General features: G+C 36.5%; 1 protein-coding gene across 6 annotated transcripts; it reads left to right on the forward strand.

Annotated features, from left to right (window-relative positions):
* Positions 646-18,617, forward strand: LOC109330020. Of its 6 annotated transcripts, none has more exons than XM_019563975.1 (10): positions 647-860; positions 950-1,068; positions 1,587-1,728; positions 1,946-2,227; positions 2,322-2,469; positions 3,127-4,059; positions 4,182-4,420; positions 4,513-4,586; positions 18,028-18,136; positions 18,430-18,617. In XM_019563975.1, the coding sequence occupies exons 2-10, from the start codon at positions 1,013-1,015 to the stop codon at positions 18,451-18,453; spliced, it is 2,007 nt and encodes a 668-aa protein (XP_019419520.1). In that variant the 5' UTR covers positions 647-860; positions 950-1,012; the 3' UTR covers positions 18,454-18,617. The 6 variants fall into 6 exon arrangements, with proteins under 6 accessions (XP_019419523.1, XP_019419520.1, XP_019419522.1 ...); XM_019563977.1 differs by having other exon boundaries at positions 1,668-1,728; XM_019563978.1 differs by lacking the exons at positions 18,028-18,136; positions 18,430-18,617 and adding an exon at positions 5,300-5,872 and having other exon boundaries at positions 646-860.

Genomic DNA, 19,976 nt, shown 5'->3' on the forward strand with positions numbered 1-19,976 from the left:
TATTTGATTGATGAGATTTTTTGTGTGCCAAGTTGAGTCGAGTATAATTTATAGGAAAATTTACACTTTTCAAGAAATGTTAAAACGTAATAAGAATCTAGGCTGAGAGGTGAAGATGCTAGTACTATAAGTAAACATCAAAATTTCCATCTATAATTGTCCTAGGAACTATTAGTATAAAAATGTAATCACGCCTCTCATATTTTCCTTTCAATATCTCTTCCTAGTTTCTATAAAAATATTTTATTGGTAGAAACTTAAAAAACTGTTAATTTCTCTTTCTTAGGATAGATTAAAACTCAATCGTGGTCGCAAGGACATTCTTAGTAAACAATTATTTTCGGGTGGCGAAAATCATAAACTCTTTTACCCTCCACTTATTTTGTATTTACTAATCTACCCTTGCCACAACCCTTTCTATTTTTAAGGTATTAACTTTTTTACCTAAACAAAAACTATAACCATCATGATATTGATGTAGTAATATTAGAACTCGTTAGATCTTAAAAAAATAAAATATTAAGAATTCAATTTCTGAAAGTTCTACATGTTACAATGACGGATTATCTATCGATAAAAAGAGGGACAAAAACGTGGACCACACGAGTTTTCAAATAGCCTCAACTTTATCTAAAACAAATTGAATATAGCATTATCGCCAACATAAAATCGGTGACACACGTTGAAATCGCTCTGTTGAATCCAGTTGACAAATAAATATTACCCATATTTATTGATGCATTCTTATCTATCCCTTTTATCTCTTTACCCTTTTTATGTTCTTCTTCTCTTCTTTTTCTGTTATGAAGTTACCCTCTCCTTGTTTTATTCTCCGTTTTTATGGAATATCCACTTTTCAGGTCCTCTTTCTTTCTATGCATCTTTTAGTCTACAATTCTGGTGCGAATTTACGTGGAGAATTATGGTTACTAATTATTTTTTAAATCAGGTGCTAGAGGAAAACATAGACAAGATCTTGGTGATAATAACTGCTTAAAAGTTGTTATGCTTGATGGGGAAAGTTGATAAAGGACGATGCATTTTTTCTCTTACAAGTTTGCAAATTGGGTAAGGAAGAATAAAATCCTCTTAATTGATCTTTTACTTTCTTAACATGGCTAGGTATAAAAGTTATTCAGGGAAATTATATTTGCACCTAGTAAAAAACGTTCATGTTGTCCCATGTGTTTAGGTTCAATCCGGATTCGACAACATAAATTTGAACCAATGATGTTTGTATGACAACTTAATTGGTCGGCATTGGTCTAGTGAAGGTCCCGCTAGATCTCCAGAAAGACTAAAAAGGTCCACCATTAAATTCCTAGCAGTGACACTTGTTGGGAGAGGCAAACACAAATTCCGAAAGGGATTAGTTCATTCCTTACACATAGGACATAGGTTAGGGATACCTTGGTAGTACAAAAAAGAATAGTGACAACTTTAACATTTATTTCTTCTCTTCTTTTCCAAGTAGGAACAGGATTTGTGGGAGATTATAGATTTTTATTGTTCAACAACAAAGTTTTAACAATGTTATTTTGTATTTCTTATTCTGATCAAATGCATCTTTGTGATATATTTTGCAGAGACTTGCAATCTTATTTTGCAGATCTTAGCCTTTTTCTTGCCAATGATAGTAAAATAATGTATATTTTGGTTGACAACAGACCATGGTTGAGAGACCTTGGTTCACGAGGAGCACACATTTGGCAGTTGATGGTTACCAAGGTTGCTCCACACCATAAATAGTTGCATTAATTTTCATTTAAGTAAATTAAGGTTGTTTCTTAGTGATCACGGGTTCAAATCCTGGAAATAGCCTATTTGCTTGCGAGGGGGAGAGGTTGTGGTATCTACCCTCTCCAGACGGCACTAGGTGAGAGCCTAGTGCACTGGGTCACTCTTTTTTTGTTCTAGAATGAAAGTTATATTAATTTACTTGCAGTCAAGATTATCTCCTTTTGCATGCACCAAAGCTCGAAGAGAGAGAAAGGACAGAAAGGCAGTTTGCTCTCAATCAAGCACTTCCAAAGCAAAGAAATTTAAGAGATGGTTCTCGTTGACTAAAGCAGTGATGTTATCAAGAAAGAGAGTTTTACTTCCCGTGAAAAACCTAAGGAATTCCTTGCAATTCAGCAGTGAATTGCATAGGACTCTGTATGGATTTATTGTATTTGAAGTTGCTTGGACCAGCGTTCGTGGTATCAACTACTTTAATGAGCTTCAAGTACTGCTTTTCTCCAACATGCTGCATCTTATCTTATTTTACTGGTTTACTTTCTATAACATCATTTATTAAGTTGTTTTATTTGTTTTTGCAGACTGACACCTCTCTGGCAATAGAAGCTAAACTTATGAAAAGATGGGAATTTGACAGTATAGCTCAAGCAGCAAGCTGTATGTCTTCGTGGTTCTCAGGAACACTATCTGAACAACTACTTTTGAAAGAACACCTTGATTCTGCTTCAGGTAGTAATTCGAAATATCATCACTACTTTCATGCGAGTATGCGTAACACATTCAAATTTAGGGTAGTCTTGATAATAAGCATCCCCTTCCACCAAACCATACACATCTGGTATACAATTGCTATATGACTTATTCATTTATTTTTGGTGCCTGCTATATGTGAATTATTTAACAAAGTATCGGTTGCAATGACGTTTATTAGGGAGAGACAATAGGGTGTTAGAAAGCATAGAAGATAAAGGGACAAGGGGACCTTATCCCACTTAAATCACCCTAATCATCCATTTTTCTTTTCCTCAACTATTCATTTGTTTAGTTTTTTTTATTTCATTTTTTTTTTGGGTGGGTGGTCGGGTGGAGTGGTGGAGGGTATTTGAGAATAGAATGGCAAGATTTTTAACCTGAAACTTATAAATTTACCATTTATCTTCTATTCTACATGCACAGTGAGATTCACCCAGATGCTGTATTGTATTTATAAGCTGATAGTCCTTGCCATTCCTGTTCCACCCTTTTCATTATTTTACCATTTCATTTCGTCTCTCAAATTTTAAGATACCCTAATTGTAGTTTGCTGTATCTTTACATGTGAATCTGTAATTTCTGAACCAGCATGGGTATTCAATATCTTTTCTTCTTTTTCTACAATTTTAACAGGGGAAATATTTTATGACGCTGGTGAAGATTTTCCAGGGACTGTATCCATTGATGATGAAAATGATGATACCACCTACACTGATATTCTAACTGGTGTTGGTGTGTATTCTGACGATACTGAAGAGACAAAAGACATGCTACACACACCTCCTCCTGCTGGACCTAACAAAAGAAGAAAATTAATGAATTCCTTAAGTGCTGGAGTTGAGATTGATAGCTATTTGGAAGCTGAAACTCATGACTCATGGAATTGTTCTCAGAGCTCTAGCGGTGTCTCTGATAATACAGTTGAAACCACTCAATACAGCGATGTTCTACTATTGTTTAGGTTTAACCATCATGACCTCCCATTCAAATTAAGGGAAGTTATAGTATCTGATCTGCGATTGCTTACTTTATTAGAAGCAGGCCTTCCATCTTGGGTCCTCTTCCTCCAGTCATATCCAGTATTATGCAATCTTTATCGTCCATGGATGTGCCCGCTTGCAAGACTTCTATATGTTCTGATCTCATTTGTCACTGTCCTCATTGGATTCTATGATTTATACAAAAATGTTCCAGTTCTTAAGGCGACTGCATCTCGTATATGTGGGCCTCTTTTTGATTGGATTGAAACTTGGGAGATGCTTTCCAGGGTCAAATACTTAGGGACAATGCTGTTTCTACATAATTTCCAGAAGGCAGTTAGGTGGTTCCTTGCCTTCACACATACCACACGCTCCTTTTTTTCAGTTCTTGTTCAACCTCTTGCAGAGTCATTGGTAGAGATTTTTGGATTTCTTCTCCCAAGCTTGAATTTTTTATTCGAGTTAGTAGAAAGCATTTTTTCTGTCATATGGTTTGGGATTGAAACTTCTTGCAATCTAGTGGGAGATGTTCTGGAGCTGCTATTTTTACCATTGTGGTTTGTGCTCAATGTGGTTTGGAGCATTGGTAGGTTATCATGTGTTTTGGTTGTTTCTTAAGTTATCCATATTGTGCTAACATAAACTGTCATCTAATATACAAGTTCTTCTGCTAATGACCTGCATGTTATTTTCTGAAATTCCCTGCAGCTACTTGTATCTTATATCCTTTATTTTGGATTCTCTGGGAAATACTATATGCTCCTGTTCGTGTAGTCCTGGCGTTATCCAGTTCTATGACTTTCATATGTTCATACATTTGTAATATACTTGGAAACACGTGGCAGTTTGTTAGTAGCATTTTCCAATTGGCATCAACGTCCGAGGCAACAGTCAACACCTATGAAGTTTCTATGTGGCGCTCTCTTTGGAATGACCTTTTTTCCCAGGTTGTAAGATGATATATCAATGAATTATGTGATGAAGGTGATTTCATCAAATCAGTCTCTCATTGGTAGATTTTTTATGTTTTATTTACCAGATTTTCCGTGCTCTCAAGAGTATACTGTATGGGTTTGTTGCCTTTTTCACAGCCTGCAATCGGCATCGACTAAGGTATGCTTATACTTCATTTACATTGAAAGAGAATGAAATGATATCATGCCATGTAAATGTTGGTTGTGTGATGGTTGACCTATATTTCTGGAAATCTTGAGCATTTGTTCTTGCCATTTTAATCATATGATCAATATTACAGTTAAGGGTAGCATGAGCGGTTAGATTGATGTTTGGACAATTAAACTTCAAGGACAAACTTGTAATTAGTGGCAGAACGAAGAAGATTAGTATTACAAATTAAGTCAGTGCTTTATGTATAGAGATTTTGTGCAAAATAGGCCATGTACTTCATCACAGAGAAACCCAAATCATATGGTACACAGGGGCCAAAATTTCTAAACTGAAGAAAGTATTGTGATGGCTTTATCATTGTGCTGATGATATATTTTTGTTTGTATATACTTATGATGATATATGTTTGAAGGGGAACACTGAACCCACCAATTTTATCTTTCTTTTGGTTTGAAATGAAATTGCTTTTTCACCTCTGATATTGTAGCATATAATTTTGAAGTTCTGATTCATGCGTTTTATTAACTATGCTTTTCTCTTGATGTTTGTGTAACATTAGTAGTGTAGATGTCATCTCTACTTTCATGTCATATGGCTTTGATTTTTCATCATTTTTAAATTGAACATAGCCTCCCCATTTTTTAAAAGCTGTAACGGCTAGTCACTATGAGTTGATGGCTTATCCCAAATGCCTATAGGATGAGTCATACCTGCACATGAGGGGGTGTGTTAAAGTATCAAAGTCCTAAACTGGATGGCAATTTGATCCAAGGGCCATGTATAATACAACCTTACCCCTATGAGCTACCTTTTGGAATGGAGTAAGGCCAAGTTATTTTAACATGATATCGAGTCCTATCCGATGTTGGGCCACACACAAAAGTTCATTCTTCCATAATTCCATGTTCCAAACGAGTCATACCTTGGCGTGAGGGGTATGTTAAAGTACCAATGTCCCACATTGGATGACAATATAAGCCAATAACCATTTATAATAACTTGGTCATTCCATCTCCCATGAAATCGCATTTGGTGTGTAGTTAAGCCTGATTATTCTACAGTTATTATCTTGTACTTAAGCATTTGCGCTTTGAGATATGCCTCAGGTGAAGGCTTTTATTTTTTATGCTTGATTTAAATGAGGGGTAGAAGGTTTTTCTGTTATTACATAGTCATGACTCATGAGGTGGCTTGTTCAATAATTATTTATGATTTCTCATTCTTAAGGTGTTGTTGATTGCCGGGGGAGAGAAAACTAAGCGATTGAAAAGTTAAAGTATAAAAAGGAAGAAAAGATAATGGTTAGAAAAATATTTGTCCGGTATAAAAGAAAAGAAAGCTAGAAAATCAAATTTGTGTAGTTTAAGAAAAATGAAATGAAGGTGGTGTCTGGAAGAGCATATTTTCTAGTTGAGCTTTTAGCTTAATAGTAAGTACTTATATATGTGTGTAGGGCAACTTATAACAGCAGCTTGTAAACTACCATAAGCCATATTCGGCTTATTTCCATAAGCCCACAGGACAAGCTTATGAAATAAGCTCACACTGAGCTTATGTGGAGCACTCAAACTGCTCCTCTCTCCAAATCCAACCTCACACACAACTACCCTTTTCTTTACTTCATCATTATCATTATTATTGTTATTATTATTTCTAGTCAGTCACACTGCTTTCAACTGGCATGAGCAGGACTCACTCATCCTTACTTTCACTTCACTATTTTTTTTTTCCGACTGCACTATCATTTTGTTTATTTGTTAGTGCTTCTACTGCCTCTTTTATTTATCACTTGATTTATCTGTTGGTTATTTTACTCCCCCTATTTATTATATATAAATAAATGTAGCCCAAATATTATATATTTTAATGTGATTATTGTTGCTAAGCTAAATGGAAGATACTGGGAAATATGTTCTTATTGGTTTTCAATTTTAAATTCATAAAGTTAATTTATTCCCTAGAATCCATTAGGAGGGACATTAGGAGGGACCCTCGTGCACTTGGCTGCCCTTTTTTAAACTTAATATTTAGTTATAGGTGTGAAATGTGATTTAATTTAAATTTATAATCATGATTTCATGATATATAAACTATTACTTTTAAGCGGTGTTATTAATACCATTGATCATCAAATTGGTTAGGATATTGTTACAGTGATATAATGATTTAATCGTTAGTTCACTATTTAAACAACATACCGATGAAATTAAATATACATATATATTATACTAATATTAATGTTGAAAAAATAATAAGGAAGGTAATAAATACTTTTGTTTACAACACTTGGCAAATCAAAAAGTGCGTCCTAGTGGTAGATCACGTTTTACAGATACAATCAAAGGTGGTACTGTGTTTGTTCCTCTACGGAAACATTTTGTTGAAGATTAAGCCTTTTTCATTTTTTCTATTTTTATTAGTTTTAAAGGCAAAACGATAGTTTAAAAAAATGCAATAACCCTGCTGGTTTGAAACTTCGCTTGTCTCAAAATGTCAAGTCTGAAACTTTTCGTCTCAAAATGTGAAGTCTGAAACTTTGCTCTTTGCTTGCTGACCTTCTTCACGAGTCTCCTTCTTATGTAGTTGTTAGTGCAATACAGTCTCCTAAATGTTGGGAGTTATGCTATATTGCAAAACATTTTTGCTTTTTATATATTATGCTGAAATTCAGCACTTATAGTACATGCTAGGCTGCAAGAAGAGATGAATAAAGTGTGGTAGGTCTACTCTAGGAGGAGGAAGGGGTGTTAGAACTGGTATTTAAGAGAATTGAGATTTAGAAAAAATTGAAGAATGCTTGGGATTCAAGATCAATGTGATCTTGAATCTGCAGAACTTTTATTGAATTGTAAGAAGAATAGAAATGATTACAAGAGTGATAGAGAATTTGCCCTAGTAATTGAATTGCTCCAATTTGGTTACTTCCCTTCCAAGTATTTCCAAAACTGTCAAATACAAACCCACCCTTCCTTATTTATACTATTCTTTTACTAACTACTCAAGCAACAGAATATTAAAGTAACTGCCTGCCTAATTTTGCTTCCTATTGCTCTCTGTATTCCATTACCGTTCCCCTTTGACTCAGCCCCATTAACGCTTCATAAGGGTTTTCTATTGAAGCCACTTGGCTCATCAACGCTTGACGGAATAACGGCCATCGCACCGCTGCTACTATGCGTGATTCCCACCATTGGTACTAATTTAATGCCTTGCCTTCAAGACAAACCACCGCAGTATCCACTTTCTCCTCATCTGGAATGTGGTTGATTTCAAAATATCGCTCCACTCGGTATACCCAGCCGTGAGGATCCTCTCCAGTATGGAACCTCCACTTTCTTCACACGTTCCTCTCTCCGGTTCGCTGCATCATTGCGTAACCTTTCCCTTCGGTAATCTTCACGATTACTACTATCCTCCGCTCCTTCTCTCCCCAATCCCTTAATTTCCCCCATTGTCTCCTCCAAACGATCGGTAATTGTTCTCATCAAGACTTCCATTTGTTGTCTTAATGCCTCTTGAAACGACGCCTACATCCCCTCCAATCTCTTCTCCATATTTTCCAATCTATTTTCCATTCTTGTTGAAACCATCCAAATGCTCCCAAGATCGGGAGCTCTGATACCAACTTGATAGAAACCTGTTAGTATATCTTAAGAATTTGACAGCAAAACAACAGTAGATAAAATGCTCTAGCAAAATTATATTGATGAAATGCAAGATTACAAGGAATAATAGAAAACTAGTGCAGTGTAGTAAGAAAGAAAACAAAACAGCAAGATCCTCTACCCTGTGACAACAGTCACCCGTTAGTTCCCAATTTGAATGCCTGTCGAAAACTAGCCCCCTTCTCCCTATTTATTCCCCTCAAAACCGTAACTGCCCACCCATTAACTCCCCTTAACTGTTCACTTCCTTTTTTTCCCAAACTGCAACCCCTTTCCTATTCCTAACTGTCCAGCCATTTCCATTTCTTTCTCTGAAACACCCTCTTAATTGGAGGCCTATCAGAACTGGTATCTAAGAAAATTGAGATTAAGAGGAAATTGAAGAATGCTTGGGATTCAAGATCAATGTGATCTTGAATCTGCAGAACTTTATTGAATTGTAAGAAGAATAGAAAGGATTACAAGAGTGATAAAGAATTTGCCCTAGTAACTGAATTGCTCCAATTCAGTTACTTCCCTTCCAAGTATTTCCAAAGCTATCAAATACAAACTCACCCTTCCTTATTTATACTTACTAACTACCCAAGCAACAGAATATTAAAGTAACTGCCTGCCTAATTCTGCTTCCTATTTCTCCTAACATAGACCTTTGTAATAGGGCCCCTGGATTTGCCCCTATCAAGGGCCCTAATAGCTAGACTTCAAAGTTTGTTTTGTAAATTTACTTATTCCGTTGGATAGGTTGTTAAATAAGAGAGATGTAACCAATAGAGGAATTATTGATTCAGTTATAGCTGAGATTAACAGAGTATTGCTCAGTTGTAAGGGACTTTTCGTTGGAGGAGTTTAGCTCCTTGTGACCGATTATATTACGCAGTAATTCACTCTCTCACTCTCCCTCTCTCTCACTCTCTTTCTCTCCCTCTCTTTACGTCTGTTTTGCGTTTCTGGTTATCTCTCTCCCTAAGAACCTTTCAGTGTAGGAATTATATGTCTAGAACAGTGGCTTAGAATTTCACTTTTTCTAGCCATGACACTGATGGAAAATTGAAAAATATCGAATGATGCTATATTGGAAACTGCAGCTCAGCTCCTTATAGAAGGACAATATTCTGTTAACCCAAAAACAGCAACAAGAAAACAGAAAATAGCAGAAAAATGACCCCACCATCCAGAATGTGTGCTGAAACCAGTCGTGAAAGAAGAATAAACAACTAGTAGAACAAGTAAACAAAATAAAGGAATTATCACTAGAGTAATGAACCTTCCTCACTCAATTCTCAAAATGTCAGATAGTCCTCACACCTTCCAGCCCCTCTCCCGTATATTTTCCCAAATCATTGCACTCACCGGCCTCCAATTCCTCTTCCTCACTCCCCTCTTGGCAGCTAGCCATTCTATTATGATTTCCCCATCTGATCCAAACTTTCAATGACTTGTTTACTGTATTTCACTCCTTGCCCTTCTTTTTACTTCCTCTCTTATGCTAGGAAGCCTTTGTTGTTGTTAAGCCCATTTTCCTGTTCCATTCTTGTTAGAATATCTATAAATATCTCATTATTTTATCATATCTTGGAATCGATTAGGATTTATTATGTGATTATAGGTAACCATGTTAGGATCAATTATGTCATTATGGGTAATTATGTTAGGATTCTCTGTCTTTTGTTATTGGTCTATAAATAGGACCAATCTTTTGTACTTTTGATTAACCTCCGCATAACATATTAATATAAATGTTCTTTTATTATGATTCTATATCTTCCTCCTTACCTATCGCTCCCAATTCAACATGGTATGAAAGTGTTACCATCCTCCACAACCTGTCCTGTCACTATTCTTGCTCTCGATTTCCCAAAAATGTGGATCAACAATTAGTAACATCCCTTTGTTACGTTGTTTGCGTCGTCTCTCCAGCACCTCAGTATGCCGCCACCTACTACTATGCTGCCACCTCTTCTTGTGCAGTAGTCTCTATTCTCCCCTCTACATGGATATGACCTCTTCCTAAATGTTTAAGTATATTGTATTTGTTATATTTCTAGTCAAACCTATTGATAGAATTAAAGGAAGGCCTAGACCTCCTATTACTAGAGTATATGTAAGGCATCAAAGGCACCAAGGGAATAACTAACTCTATAACTAACTTTTTGAAAGTTAGTTATAAAAAGGAGGGAAATAAATAGCAAGTTAGAAAGCATTAAGAGTAGTTTTTGAGAATATTAGAAGTGGTAGCTTACTGATTCAGGAAACCAGTAGGAGAAATTTTAATTCTCACCTTCTTGTAATTCTTCTCTTCAATCAATGAAATAAGGATTTAGGGTTTCCTGAAGTAATTCATTCCATTCTCTCTAAATTTCTTCATATTCTTTCTTTATTTCATTACTAGTTTTAACACTGGTATCAGAGCACCACTTTTGGTGCCTTGAAAATCCACGCAATCTTGGTGCTGCATATGAGGACGAGGAGTATGGCATGATCCAATGATGATTGGTAACAGGAAAGGGAAGAGATGCAAACTAGGCTAGAATTCGGAGAAGCTCTAGCAAAGAAGCATGAGGATCAAATTGCGAGCTGGTGGCTAGGGTTGGCCAAAACCGTAACTACAATAGCCCTATCCATGAAGGAGTGGGGAGCAATGGAGGATGAACTGAAGAGTTGAGTCACAATGAGAAAGGGAGGAAACTAGAAATCCCCATTTTTGTTAGGGAAGATGCATTTGGATGGACACATAGGTTAGAATGATACTTTCTCTTGAAAGAAGTTACAGAAGAAGAAAAGATGCAGGCCACAGTTATGGCTCTGGAAGGGAAGGCATTGAGTTGGTATCACTGGTGGGAGAAGTGCAATAAAAGCCTGAATTGGGAGGGCTTCAAAATAGCTGTAATTCGAAGGTTTCGACCTTCCATGATCCAAAACCCTTTTGAGCAATTACTTTCCCTCAAACAAACAGGTATGTAGAGGAATATGTGGAGGATTTTGAGAAGTATGTTGGGGCATTGAAATCTATAGATCAAGAATTTGTGAGAGGAATTTTCTTGAATGGGCTGAAGGAGGAGCTTCAAGTAGAGGTAAAATTGTATGAATTGAATTCTTTGTCTGAAATTATTCAAAAATTATTGCTGATTGAGCAGAAGAATGTGCTCCTTAGTAAGAAGAGTAATTCCAACTACAATCCCAGACCTTATGGAATTACAAGGCATAGTCCCTCTACAAAGACTATCATAGTGGAATCAAAGACAAGTGGGGATAGGAGAGGGGAAAGTTCAGGTAGCAATGAGACCATCAGAAGTTCTAACATGAACCAAGGGGGAGAAGGAGTGAAGGCTAGAGGGGGAGTCAGTGATCATATTGATTGATTGTGGAGCCTCCCACAATTTCATAGCTTCTGAACTGGTGGAGAAATTGCAGTTGGCGGTGGTGGATACCCCTGTTGGGTCCCACGGGGCTCTGCCACTAACCTAGAGGGGGTGAATAGGTGATACGGTACACAATTACCGTCGCTCGATAAGCAAAGAAGAAATACTAGTTAACACACTGTTTAATCGATTAAAGACAAACTTAATCGATTATGTTGTTCAGTTATAGTTAAAACAACTTTCTTTCAATCTTCCAAGATTACCAAGATTCAATCAAACTTACATGCACTTATTACAGACAGTTAAGAACAGTAAATGCACAATACAGAATATGCAAGTATCAGAGAATTATATGCATGTCAAGTTAAGTAAATCAAGTAATGCAGAAATGTAAAAGGATAAGAGAAAAGAAGAATGAGACTCGGCTTTTATCCTGCTTTGTTTGCGGGTCTACTTGCAAACTACATCCAGGCCTCCCCTTCTGATCTTGGGAGATTTTTCTTCACTATGAAAATTCAATGTTTATTACAAACACACTTCCAATACAAGACGCAAGACGCTCCTTTCTTGGATCTTAAACCCCACTTTGGTTTGACTGCAAAGCTCGCCTACTAGGATATCTCACGACTCTAGCCCCAGCCTAAGTATCGCTTACAATCAAGACTTCTTGCTTCTCGTGAAGACACGTACCTAACCGCAGATAGGGTTTTCCCAAACCTATTCTCTTTCTATGGTGATACAACACTCCAAGAGAATGTGTCAATGCCTAAGTCTAACAATTTCTTCAAGTTACATATGCACCTCAATGTGAAGATTTTACACTCTTCTCAGAATCTAAGAACCATTCTAAAAGATCTCACAATTTACATAATACAATACATGCGATGCAAGGTTTCTTTTTCACAAAGATATAACAATGAAGCTCAACGGGTATCTTGTAAAGATTCGCCATTTTCTTTTCTCAAAAGAACACTTAGAAAATCTTTCTAAAAGATATGAAAGTTTGAGCTTAAGATCTTCTGAATAATGTGTAAAACTCTGTTTCCATAATGTGTTCTACCTATGAACATTTTTTAGCAATTTGAAAACCTTGGGTTAATATACTATTATGTTTTTAACTGAAGTTAATTGATTATACTGAACCTTAATCGCTTAACGAGTTTCTTGAAAATAACAGAAAATAGAATCAGTAACCACCTTAATCGATTAACTTACCATTTAATCGATTAACGTGTTCATCCCAAGGATTAATAGATTAACACATCTATTAATTGATTAATGGTTTTCTAAAACATATTTCAAATGATGAATGAACCTCCTACCTGATTTATAACCTAATGATGCATGCCTTTGAATGATGTATAATTTAAAACACTTTTTAAATGCATTCAAAGCATATGATCATGTATGTATGTATGTGCATGTAAATCATGTATGTATGCATGTAAGTCTCATTTTAGATATGATTGATTTTAGCTTGTGAGACTTTCATTGGGATTCATCCTAGCCTAAAGACTCTTACTAAGCAAGCAACTTAAGACCTAATAAAGATATGAAAATACTAGATCTTCTTTTGCATGTTTTGCCTTGTATACTCTTGAGTCTTGACTTAATAGTTGATACTTTGTTATTTTTGATTTGCTCATTCTCTCAAGCTTGTCCTTGAACATTAACCATGTTGTCGATCCTTTGTCTTTATCAATCTTTTGTCTTCATTAAACCATGTGTCTTTTGTCTTCATCAAAACATATATGTGATGCATGCTTGTATCTTCAATCTCTCATTCATGTATGTTTGCATCTTCAATCTCTCATTCATGCATGTTTGCATCTTCAACCCTCCTTATTTTGTAGAGGTAGGGGATGGCCATAAAGTGAGGTGCAAAGGAAAATGTGCCCAACTTAAATTCCAAATGCAACAGTTGTAGGAAGCACATGACCTTTATCTATTTACATTGAAGGGTGTTGATATGGTGTTAGGGTTAGATTGGTTGGCAGGTTTGGGGGAAATTAAGGCTGACTATGGGAAGTTGGAGCTCACGTTGAAAAAAGGGGAGAGGGTGATCAAAATATCTGGAAATCCAGCCCTGGCCAGGACATAACTTCCATATGGAGCCTTGATTCAAGTTTTCAAGGAGGAAGGAGAGGGATTGTTGATTGAGTGTGAACCACACAACGGAGATGTAGAATCCCAAATGACTAAGTCTGTACATATCCTTAGATTGTTGGAAGGATTTGCAGACTTGTTTTCAGATCCTAAGGAGCTTCCTCCTAGTAGAAGGCAAGATCATGCAATACTTCTTACAGAAGGAGCCTCAAATCTAAGGCCTTACAAATACCCTCATTATCAAAAGACAGAAATAGAGAAGTTAGAAGGGGAAATGCTTGCTTCTGGAGTAATTAGGCACAATATTAGTCCCAATTCTAGTCCAATCATCCTGGTTAAGAAAAACGATGGAGGGTGGAGGTTCTATGTTGATTATCTTGCCTTGAACAAGATAATCATTCCTAATAAATTCCCTATTATAGAAGAAATGTTGGATGAGCTGGGAGGAGCCACTGTTTTCACTAAGTTGGATTTGAAATCAGGGTATCATCAAATTAGGATGAAAGAGGTTGATGTTGACAAAACAGCTTTTAGGACACATGAAGGCCACTATGAATTTGTGGAGATGTCATTTAGCTTAATCGATGCTCCTTCCACATCCCAGGCTATCATGAATGAGCTTTTGAGACCTTTCATGAGGCATTTTGCTTTGATTTTCTTTGATGACATTCTAGTCTACAACAGAAATTGGGAAGCACATGAATAACATTTGAGGGAGGTTCTAGAAGCATTGAGGCTCAACTCTCTGAAGGTCAACAAAAAGAAATGCAGTTTTGACAAATCCGTTTGGAATACTTAGGTCATATCATTTCTGATTCAGGGGTGGTAGCTGATCCATCAAAGGTAGAGACCATGAGTTTCTGGCTTGTTCCTAAGGATTTGAAAAGTTTGAGGGGATTCCTAGGTCTCACAGGCTATTACAGGAGGTTTGTACAAGACTATCGCAAGATAGCTAAGCCTTTGAATGAGTTGTTGAAAAAGGATATTTTTGTGTGGAATGAGGCTGCTACTTTAGCTTTTCAAACACTGAAAAATGCTATGATCAGTTTACCTCTATTAGCAATACCTGACTTTTCTAAGACATTTGTGGTTGAGAGAGATGCATCTAGCAAGGGATTGGGGGCTGTATTGATGCAAGAAGGGAAACCTTTGGCATTCTAGAGTGGAGGATTGTCTACCAGGGCTCAACTTAAATCTGTTTATGAAAGGGAGCTAATGGCATTGGTACAAGCTGTCCAAAAATGGAAGCACTATCTGATTGGTAGGCATTTTGTGATCAAGACTGACCAAAGGAGCCTGAAATTCCTCACACATCAAAGACTTTTTAGTGAGGACCAATTCAAGTGGGCAGTGAAGTTAATTGGCTTAGATTTTGAGATCCAATTCAAACCAGGAAATGATAATTTAGTGGCAGATGCATTTTCAATGAAGACCATGTATGCTGCTATTTCTGTGATCAATCTAGCAGAGGCTGATGATTGGTTTCAAGAAGTCCAACAAGATCCTAAGTGGCAGAAGATGATTCAAGACCTAGCCTGCAACCCTTACTCCCATCCAGGTTTCATTTTCAATCTCGCAGGTTTACAAGGGGAGGTTGGTGTTGTCTAAAAGCTCTAATAAACTCCCTTTAATCCTAGCTGAATGCCATGACAGTATTTTTGGAGGCCACTCTGGATTTTTCAGAACCTACAAAAGAGTCTCTAGTTTCTTCTATTGGGAGGGAATAAGGACTTATGTGAAACATGTGATGTATGCCAAAGGCAGAAATATTCAACCTTGACCCCTGGAGGACTTTTGCAGCCTTTGCCAATACCAACTCAGGTATGGCATGACATTTTCATGGATTTCATTTCTGGATTACCAAGGTCCCAGGGTAAGGACACAATATTTGTAGTGGCGGATAGGCTAACCAAGTATGCCCACTTCTACCCATTAGGCCAACCTTTCACTGCTAAGGATGTGGCAACCATTTTTGTGAAGGAGGTAGTTCGTTTACATGGTTTTCCTACCACAATAGTTTCAGATAGGAACTTTTTTGAGCATATTGTGGCAAAAATTATTTAGATTGGCTTGTACGAAATTGATATACACTGCTTACCACCCCCAGACAGATGGTCAAACTGATGTGGTAAACAAGAGCTTGGAGACATATCTTAGGTGTTTTGCTGGGCCTAAACCAAAATAGTGGGTGGATTGGTTGCCTTGGTCAGAGTTTTGGTTCAACACTACTTACAATATTTCTGTAGGTATGACACCCTTGAAAGCCTTATATGGAAGAGACCCTCCAACTTTGATTAAAGGGTTCACTTTCACCTCTAAGGTAGACGAAGTCAACCAGATGTTGATCTCAAGGGATTTGATTTTGCAAGAACTGCAACAAATTTTGCTTAGGGCACAAGATTTAATGAAGGCACAAGCCAGTAATCATAGAAGGCAGGTTGAGTTTGAAGTGGGAGATTAGGTGTTTCTTAAACTTCAGCCCTACAAACTAAAGTCTTAGCTATCAGACCAACAGCTAAATTGTCTACTAAATTCTATGGTCCTTATCAGATTATGGAAGGGATTGGATCAATGGCTTATAGATTGGATTTGCCTGCTCATGCCAAAATTGACCCAGTTTTTCATGTATCTTTCTTGAAGAAGTCTCTCATACCAATGCATCAACCTCAACCCCTTCCTCCTATGCTTTATGCAGAAGGTGAAATGCAAGTTTGTCCAGCTGAAATTGTGTAGTGCAGAGAGGATGCTGGGGAAATTTAGAAGTTTTGGTTTAGTGGGATCAGTTGCCTTCATGTGAAAACTCCTGGGAATTGGCTGCTCAACTTCAAGAAGCTTTTCCACAGTTTCCCCTTGAGGACAAGGTGGTTCTTTTGGAGTAGTAATGATAGAATTAGAGAAAGGCCTAGACCTCCTATTACTAGAGTATATGCAAGGCGCCAAAGGCACCAAGGGAATAACTAACTCTCCATAACTAACTTTCTGAAAGTTAGTTACAAAAAGGAGGGAAATAAATAAAAAGAAGTTAGAAAGCATTAAGAGTAGTTTTTGAGAATATTAGAAGTGGTAGCTTACTGATTCAGGGAATCAGTAGGAGAAATTGTAATTCTCACCTCCTTATAATTCTTTTCAATCAATGAAATAAGGATTTAGGGTTTCCTGATCTTGAAGTAATTCATTCCATTCTCTCTAAATTTCTTCCTATTCTTTCTTTAATTCATTACCAGTTTTAACACCTATCCTTCACCTGGTTGTTTGGCTCTCTTGGGTTATGTCTTGTTAGTTTAACACCCAGATCTGATAATGTTTGGCCTGCTCTAATGTTAGTTTCTTCTAATGTGGTTGTCATGCAGTCTTGTCATTCTTCTCATACTAGTGTCTTCTCTTCCAATCTATAGCCATTCTAGTGGTAACTCTCCAACTTATGAATCCTGTTAGTAATTACTTCTCTCTCATTGATGATCATTCCGATGATGACTTATGTTGATTATGGCTCACATTGGCCCTGTCTTTGTCGTAGATGCATTGGCCCCATACCTTGTCCTAGATGCATTGGTCCTGTCTCTTTGTCCAAGATTGCACTAAGATCGTCTTTGTCTTAGTTGCAGTTGCACTGGTTCCACCTCTATCCTAGAAGCATTTGTCAACCTTAATTTCAACTTGAATTATTTTTGGGTCACTATCGTTGTAGGGTGAAGATTCCAAATGCAAGGGCAATTGCTTGTTGTGCTTGATTGTTTGGGAATAAATTTCATTGAGGCTGATGATCATTCCAACTATCTTGCAAAGTTTGGCGTCTCGAAATTCCGAGTTGCTTTCCCTACCATTGTTTTCGTGGAGCTCAAAGCTTATGTTTTTTTGGTTATTTTTATTTGAGGGAGAGCTTATTGTTTTCTGTAAAAGCTAATTAATTTTGTCATTAGAGGTAATTGTGTTGGGATCATTTCTGTCATTATGAGTAATTATGTTAGGGTTTTATTTGCCTATGAATTTTATTAATCTTTTGTACTTTTGATTAACCTGAATATGTCAGATTAATGTCAATCTCCTATTATAGTGATTTTGTATTTTCTCTGTTCCCTCCAATTCAACAATTCCCTTTTATGATTTGGTCACTAACCCATCACACTCCTTATGTGGTTTGAATCTTAAAGTTTGTGGCTAGATGTTGGATTGGCTATTGACACTTGTTCAAATGCAAATAATTATTCTGATTTCGGGACATGTCATTCTCTATACAGTCTTTCAATCAAGCAAATATCATTGTAACTAACCCTAATTTGGCATGATCATTTGCAGCATCTATAATCATCTGCACGAGTTTATCCAAAGATTGTATCGACAGCCTGAAAGATCACAAGAGGCGGATTTAACTGACAGTAGAAAATCTTGTTTGACATCGAATCTTGTAAGAACTCTCAAATTCATGATTTTTTTAGCCTGGCTTCACGGGAGCACATCTTTTGTCCCACAATATGTAACACTCCATGTGCCATGAGTTGTGATTGGTCAGAAAATAATTAATAGTTATATTTTTAACTTAAATACATTTTCTTCAACCAATCACAACTCATGACACATGGAGTGACACATTGTGGGACAGAAGATGTGTTGCATAGCTTAACATAATGCTAACCTGTTCAATTTCCTGTTCAAATTCATTTATTAATCCATAAGCTCATTTTTTACTTCAATTTGCAGGAAGAAGAAAAGAAGAAAGTTTAATTATACAAAGTCCATTGAGAGACCCTGCTCTCGTTACAAAAAAACAACTTTGAAATCCTGACACCAACCAACAGCACAGAAACAATGGATTCTGATGTATTGTCACAATTTCAGTAAAACTTTGATTACTATTACCTACGGGAATTTTGAATTCATTTTATTAGGGTGTGTTTGCCAGTTGAGCTTTGGAAGGGAAAGAAGAGAAAAGGAAGGCTTCAGAGTCATCTCACAAGTATATTTCATGGCTGTGAAGCCTTCTCATTCCATTCATTCCCCTCCAATACTGAATTTATATTCGAACTCTTGGAGAATAAGAGTTAGTAGGTTGCTTAGCTTGTTAGCTTAGCAGTTCGTTTTGTACTGTCTTGTACTACTGCATGTAGGTTGTAACTGTACTAGTTTCCTTGCAGCCTAAGCTATCATACCTAGAGCTCTATAAATAGAGTTATCTGTATCAATTGTAAATAAGATCGATCTTGTTAATAGGAAAGAGAATTTTTTGTTATCTTTATCGCTTGCTATCTTTACATGGTATTATGCCAATGATCCTGAATCTTCTCTTCTTTTGTTCACTGCGTCACCCATTGTTTTTCCCTTCAATCTTCTTGTCCAATTTATACCCTTCAACTTTTGTCAGCTAAATTAATGAAAATAACTACTTGGTTTGGAGCCAATATTTCAAGGCAGTGTTGAAGCCAAATCTAGCAGAGAAATTTGTCTCCATATATGATATTCTTAGGGATGGCAAAATACCTGAATCCATGGATAAAATCCATATGGGTATACATCACAAATGGGTACTCGTAGGTTCTAAAAATAGTTTCTTCGAACTAATGGTAATATAAATGGTCAGGCATGGGTATGGTGGTATGGGTATAGTAGTATCATGCCTGCAGGTATCCGCAATATAGGAAATTAGTATAGTATTTTGTTGAATTTGAATTTTTAAATTTGTATGGTTTAATTTGGTAGTATATATTTCAGATTTTGTTGAAGTAATGTTGTTTTTGCGGTCTTTTTATTCGGTTAGCAAATATGTCACTTAAAATGTCCAAAAAGTAATCATCATAAAAAAATCAATTTTTAAAGCACCTAAAATGTGTGGGCATCCGTTTTACTCGCAGGTACTCGCTAACATCCACAAATGGGTACATGTAAAATTTCTTCTGTAGAACAACTCGCTTGAGTGTAGGATTCATTAAGAAAAATATATTAGGCTTTACAACCTTAAATGTCAATGGATGCAATTGCCAATGGACACAATAACTTGTTTGAACGATATTAGTCGTGTTTGACTTGACATCCAAATACATATTTCATAGAATATAAATATTGGATGTGACAAGAAAAGTGTTTCACATGTAATTACTTTTCATATAAAAGACAATGAGGTAAGAGTTATATTAACATATCATGAAAAGTGTATATCAAATAAGGAGAATGGTGAATTTTATTTTCTCTACAAGTGAAGCGACCTCCAAGAAGGAACCTTCGGATGGGGGTGGCGGTGTGGACATGGCCAT

Source organism: Lupinus angustifolius, chromosome LG16, assembly GCF_001865875.1.
Source record: "Lupinus angustifolius cultivar Tanjil chromosome LG16, LupAngTanjil_v1.0, whole genome shotgun sequence".
Lineage (NCBI taxonomy): Eukaryota > Viridiplantae > Streptophyta > Magnoliopsida > Fabales > Fabaceae > Lupinus > Lupinus angustifolius.

Coding starts and splice junctions, on each gene's coding strand:
- LOC109330020 (XM_019563975.1), top strand. CDS start 1,013: ATGGGGAAAGTTGATAAAGGACGATGCATTTTTTCTCTTACAAGTTTG. Junction 4,421..4,512: donor GGAATGACCTTTTTTCCCAG/GTTGTAAGATGA, acceptor TTTATTTACCAG/ATTTTCCGTGCTCTCAAGAG. Junction 18,137..18,429: donor CTTGTTTGACATCGAATCTT/GTAAGAACTCTC, acceptor TTCAATTTGCAG/GAAGAAGAAAAGAAGAAAGT.